The sequence below is a fragment of the Contarinia nasturtii genome, unplaced genomic scaffold (genome assembly GCF_009176525.2).
Source record: "Contarinia nasturtii isolate CC-2019 unplaced genomic scaffold, AAFC_CNas_1.1 Cnas_scaffold_864, whole genome shotgun sequence".
In the NCBI taxonomy this organism is placed as follows: domain Eukaryota; kingdom Metazoa; phylum Arthropoda; class Insecta; order Diptera; family Cecidomyiidae; genus Contarinia; species Contarinia nasturtii.
In genome coordinates, this window is record NW_022198211.1 from 885,134 (window position 1) to 891,168 (window position 6,035).

General features: G+C 36.7%; 2 protein-coding genes across 4 annotated transcripts in view; both read right to left on the reverse strand.

Moving 5' to 3' along the window:
• Window positions 1-15: 15 nt before the first annotated feature.
• Window positions 16-922, reverse strand: LOC116342694 (39S ribosomal protein L51, mitochondrial). 2 transcript variants are annotated; one of them, XM_031770413.1, is made up of 3 exons: window positions 796-922; window positions 455-668; window positions 16-386 (listed from the first exon to the last, which is right to left on the reverse strand). In XM_031770413.1, the coding sequence occupies exons 2-3, from the start codon at window positions 649-651 to the stop codon at window positions 98-100; spliced, it is 486 nt and encodes a 161-aa protein (XP_031626273.1). In that variant the 5' UTR covers window positions 652-668; window positions 796-922; the 3' UTR covers window positions 16-97. The 2 variants fall into 2 exon arrangements, with proteins under 2 accessions (XP_031626273.1, XP_031626272.1); XM_031770412.1 differs by having other exon boundaries at window positions 787-922.
• A 153-nt stretch (window positions 923-1,075) lies between these two features.
• Window positions 1,076-6,035, reverse strand: part of LOC116342316 (titin homolog) — an 11,276-nt gene continuing 6,316 nt past the window's right edge. Inside the window, exons 5-6 of one of the 2 annotated variants that reach the window (XM_031769859.1) lie at window positions 3,079-4,376; window positions 1,076-2,973 (exon numbers count right to left, since the gene is read on the reverse strand). In XM_031769859.1, the coding sequence (XP_031625719.1) occupies window positions 1,611-2,973; window positions 3,079-4,376 (2,661 nt within the window). In that variant the 3' untranslated portion in view covers window positions 1,076-1,610. The remainder of the gene's footprint in view (window positions 2,974-3,078; window positions 4,377-6,035) is intronic. The other variant, XM_031769861.1, reaches the window with a different exon arrangement.

Sequence of the window (6,035 nt, forward strand, 5' to 3'; positions counted from 1 at the left end):
TATATAAGCTATTGCTACTTTTGCTCGAGAAAAGTGTTTCGACTTTATTTTATTCATTTTCTCCAAATTTAATCTAATAACAGAAACGAGTTTATTCTTAATCCTTTGACATTGGTGTTTTAGTTTTGTTATTCAAAAATCTATACAAATATTTGATACGTTTGTTAAGATCACGCCATTTTGAAGGTCTCGCTATTGGATACTCCGATCCTTTGAAGATATTACGTTTCCGTATCAACATTTTAAATTCACCACCTTTGGCGCCTCGTATCCATGCTGGCAGATTGTATAATATACGGGTCGGGTGCAAATTGTCATTACCGAGAATATCTATGTAATCATTTTGCCCGAATAACGCTCGTTTCTCATTCCACACATTTTTTGGCCTAAGTGTTAAAAAGTCATATTTTAGTGTTACATCACATAACAACAATTGCATTTCCATTGCACTTACTTATATTGTGGAAACGGTAGGACTCTCTTGTCACTATAATGTGGCAATAAACCGCTACGAGCCAGTTTGTCGAAGTATCCATAGCGTCGAATATAATCTCTTTTCTCCTGAAAGTATCGATACCGTACTGGTTGAATTTGTGGAGTTTTGACTACAAATTGCCGCAGAGTAGAAACGAAATTGGTAAAGAACGACATTGTGTTTGAGGTATAACCTATTTTTTTGGAAGAAAATGAAATATTTCGATTTCAAGAGATTGAGGTTATGTCACGAACTCATTCCAATTTTTTCAGGTTTTGATTGAATGAAATTCAACTTGACAAAATATTTACCTTACATACACTTTGGGTATCTCTGAAAAATCCAATCAATTTTGGTTGATTTTTAAAACAATCCAATGATTTTTGTCCACAATAGGTTTGTTGGTACACTCCGATGCGAACGAATAACAAAAGTCAATTGAAAGAATATTTCTGTCAATGACATTTTTGTCACTCACAGCATTTTGACAACGGAGACAACGCGCATAATTCAATATGAATTTTAGATTAAAGTTTATTGAACGGAGAAGGAAATTCTCTGATTGAAGTGAGATATATATTTTATTTTATTTTTCGTGGATGAACAATTGAACATAATATGGCATTTTTTTAAATTCTAAATGTGCTAAAAAATTAAATCTAATCTAATACCATTGAGCAAAGTTTAACAATTATAAAATCTTTTTTAAGCGTTATATTTCTGAATTCTTTTTTTGTGTCTCGGGAAAATGGTTCCACAATTAAAATCATGCATTGTTTGAAACATTCGAAAAGCACAAGGCACAAAATTCGTTGTTTTCATTTAAAATCTCAAAAATGTATGTATAAAAAAAATTGCGTTGAATAAGTACATGAAATACTGTGGTCTGGTTATAAAAATTCGATGAAATGCCATATTGTAAGATTAATTCAGTCAAATCGATTTCATTTAAATGCGTCTTTTTTGCTAAAGCTTAAATTTTTTCTTAAATTAAGTGGTAATAAATGCGACTTTTTAAGTATCGTTGAGCAATCAATATATGCATATTAAAACTAATAAATTTTTTTATCTTGGATGTGAGTGTTTGTACGATTCAGATCCTGCTAAATTCAAATGTTGTTCAGATCATAGATATTCAATTTTGTCGTTCATCGCTTAGAGTAGAAGACATTGAATTCGTAGTGCTCATGCGAACCGATGATAATTGATGGCTTTCATTCGAGAAATACGTTAGTGATTCAGTTTGATTTTTGCTCATCTCGCCCACTGCTGTTGATGTTAGAGTTCGATACATTTTTTTTGAGCTTGAATCCTTCCCATCGCCACTACTGTGATCAACTGGGGTCGATGTACGATGTTTATCCTTACCACGATTCTGTGGAGTATCTGGTGATTTCACATCCGATTGAAGTAAAAATGATTTTAAGAAAATACTGGCCAACGATGAATCAGATGATGACGACGACATTGAACTGTGTTTCATCAACTGACGTGCAAGAAAGTCCTTAAGATTAATGGATTTTGCCAATTGATCCGATTCACTTTTCTGTGTGGTAATCGTGCCTTCTACCGTTCCTGAGTTGGTCGCCACCAAATTCTTGTCAACAAAACTGTCATTGGTTGCTTTGCTATGATTCATCTTTTGAACTGCTTTCAATTTACTTGGCGATTGTTGTTTATTCGAGGAACGATGGAGTCTTTCGCCATGATTCGATGAATCGGATGATTGCGATGTAGATACTTTTTTCGATTTTTTCAATTCGGTCGAAACCCATGCCAATCCCATGCTATTCAATTCATGTTCAAGTTCTTCTGACAAAGTGTCTGATACGGTTGACTCTGTCGTCAGTAGTGATATAGCCCTTGGATTTCCCACAACAAGCAAATCATCTAAATTTCCATAATTGCCTTTAGCCTCTTCAAATGAACGATCCAATATTTTACGACTTTTCAATTCGTTCACAATGTCCGGGAGGCTAGAGTTTGAGTTATCATCGGAAAGATCCACTTTGTCCAAGCTTTGACTATCAAGTAAACCGGGAACCGATTTGGCATACTCCGAATGTGTTGGAAATTTTGAATAACTCATACGCAACTCGGAATCTTCCAATTGTCTACTATTGTTGACGTCCGGACGATCACCATCATATGTTTTGTATTTCAGTTCGTTCACCTGAGAACCAAATGGTTCTAACAATTTTTCCACGTGTTCGTTTGCAATTGCACTCGTGCCAGCCATGGTTAGATCAGTATCGTTTGCACTTGCCATTGAAACTTGCGAAGTATTTGGATTTAATTTAATGTAATCCTTGAGCTGTGGAAATGCTTTGTAAATAAGTTTGGATGCTTCGTCGGCCTGTGTCAATTTTATGGAATTATTTTTAGTTTCATTTAAATTGGTCGCATCGGTTGCGTTCAATCGTGAAGTTTGTGGAGTATCAATTTCAGTTATTGTACTTAGTTCGTGTGGCAATTCGTCTTCCATGTGTGGACTGTATCTGTGGAAGTCAAGAGAATTTTTAAAATATAGAATTAATTTTTTAGAAAGAACAACAAATGATTGATATAAAAAAAATCACTCGTTCAAAAAGTTAAAAACGTACCTAGCCATTGCGACTGGAGGTGGTGAGGGTTTGACCATTTTTTCTCGGCTATGTGTCGGAATTTGTTCGGCTTGGTGTTTTTGTTGTGGTTGTTCGTATACAATTTGTCCACCACTTGAAATTCGATAATTAGCCCTGGGAATGTCTTTCAAAAGTGGTTCAAATGAAGCATCTCGTTTACTTTCATGCAATGCATTTTGCAGTAATTTGCTTTGACGCTCTGAATCCACAGTCTTTGTGTTTTGTTTTAAATCGGGACTATCACGATAATCTGAAGATGTTACTGGTCTGGAAATGCCAACACCGCTGTCTTTACTTTCGCCAAGTAGTTTATTCTTTGCCGCAAATAGACCGGCACGATTTTCATTTGGCATCGATATATCAGCAGTGCCGCTTGTTGATGAAAAATCGGATGATGGTGCATTTGTGCCCTTGCTGTCTGACAACGGTGAACTTATATTGTTGTTGCTTTGTTCTGTTTGTTGTTTTTGTTCTTGTTGCGGATACTCCATATATTCCGTTGCTTCTTTTTGTCCCGTTATCAAACTGCTGGCCGAAGAAAGTGTATTTTCCAGCAATTTTTGTTTTTCCTCTCGCACCTTCGAAATCATTGTGTCCAAATTGATAATGCGCTTGGTACAATTCGCTGCTAACTCATCGTATTTGGCAATCAAGTCATCTCTCGATAACTTATCATCCGAATCTTCAACCATTGCGTTGTTTTCACGCCGTTCAGATGGTTTTGATTTGGAATTTTCCGTTTTTTCCGATTTGGAATTCGGTTCGTTCTTCTTTGATAAAATTTCATCCCAAACACCGCTAGATGCACCACTTTCTTTGCTGTCTTTGCGTGGTTTTGTTGCCAATTTATTATTCTCTGCCAAATATTTGGCGAGTTGTTGAAGCTTTGCTTTGTCAATTGATTGAATTTGCTCCATGGATACTGACGATGAATGCGAAATTGGCGTTGACGTCAAACTGGACGAAGTGAGCTGTCGATTATTGCTTACATTTATAATCGATGAATTTGGAGTTTTCACTGTGCTAACCGAACTCATATTTAACTGATCGATCGAAGTTCGTGACATTCCAAGCATTCGAATAATATAGTGTAAGAGCTCAGAGTCGTTAACTGGTGAATTTTCCGACGGCATTGCAGCATTCACATTTGAAGATATGGCACTTTGTTCCATTTTTGCCGTTAGACGGGTTTTCATTTGATCGGGTGGGCTCAAGTAAGAGGTATACGATGTTGACGATGATGAAATGTCCAATTGTTTTCTTTCTATCAAGGTTACCTAAGGGGAGAATCACAAAAGAAAAGAATAAAATTTAAAATAATCGATAAGTAATCGGAGAATAATCGAAAAATAATCGGAAACATATAATGAAAAAATTGCAAAGCAATAGCCACAACAACAATAATGTCCAGCAATTGCTTTAAATTGAGATTTGGTAGTTGTAATCGTCGATTCTGTGGAAGAGAATAAAAAAAATACTAGCTTACTATAGAATAGTACTTCTGGGTCTGCTGGTCACTACCTAGATACATACAATAACAGAGAAACAAACAATGAACATAAATTGCAGTAGATGAAATGAAATTGATTCGAATTGAAACATACCCCCCCGGGAACGACCGCAGATACATTTCTTTAACTTTATGCTGCTTGATTACGACGATTCGCATGATTCGGTCGATTTGGACGGATCACACGATCGGGATTTTGTTGTCTATAGGCTACAGCACTCATATTGAAAACAGGATTTATTGGAATTCCACTCAACATACACTTGGCTTTATAGATCATATTGCGTGAAGCGTTATGGTCACGATCCATAACCACGCTTCGAATTCGATTCGGATTGTCGGCTGGCGTTTCAAATGTTCGTGTTTTTGGTCTTGCGCCAACTACTGGAATCTTCTTTCTATAACTACGATGTGTTTTCACAGTGTACTCGCGTGGAACTGGGAGAACAGCATTCCGGCCCGATTCACAGTTTTGGCAAACTAGGAAGCTTTTTATTTGTACATTGGAAACAAACGACAAAAGAAAATTTACAATGAATTTCATGTTTTCGGTTTTGTTTTTGTTTTTGTGGTCGTTTTTGACTCAGTACTATGTATTAAATCATTAACTTACCGATCCTTAATGTTATGTCTCGTAAATCCTTTTCGTACTCTTACATCAATTGGTCTTTGTGTCATCTGTTGACACCTACTGCAATACATAGATGTACCTCTCTCATTGATATCAATTCTCATTGCATACCTGTGGGCATACACATTGAATGTGTGAATGGAAATAATGCAGAAATTAGTAAACAAATACCGGGAAAACACAAATACAAAAACATATACATTCATACCGATCGATTGTGTGCGTAATCGCTGCTTCGGGTGTACGCAAATGGCCTTTAATTGGTGAATTGGCCGCAATTTTCGCATTTCCATGAGCGTATACGATGGTTTGTTGCTCACGCGGTATTTCCTTTTCCATTTGTGTGACTTCACGTGCAATTTGATGGGCCGTTTTTTGTGTTTGCACGTATTTATCAAATTTTAGTTTTGCCACACATGGCCGGTACTTCACTTCGCTTGCCGCTTGGAAAATATCCAGTTGGTATCTTAGATACAAATCGTAATTCAGACTACTCGGCGATGGTGTTTCGATATAAATATTACGATTTTCACGTAAGAGACGACATTCGTTTTCGTATGCACCAGTGTATTCCTTTAATTTTTTCTTTCTTTTGTCAGTTCCAACACGGTGGTGCCATTGTTTGGCCTTCAATCGATAACTTACTTCGGTTTTTCGGTCCAAGTCGAGAGTATTAGCCGCTATTAAAACTTTTGCGCCGGGATCGTTGCCAATTATCTTTTTGATTTGGCCAGCATCGAATGCAGCCTGAATGTCGTCCGGAACAATGGCCGACTCATTCGCATGATTTATGCT

Bases quoted from the DNA above. Each gene is read 5' to 3' on its own strand.
- LOC116342694 (XM_031770413.1), bottom strand. From the start codon at position 651: ATGTCGTTCTTTACCAATTTCGTTTCTACTCTGCGGCAATTTGTAGTC. The intron at 387-454 runs GTAAGTGCAATG...TTTAACACTTAG, and splicing joins CTACCGTTTCCACAATATAA to GCCAAAAAATGTGTGGAATG.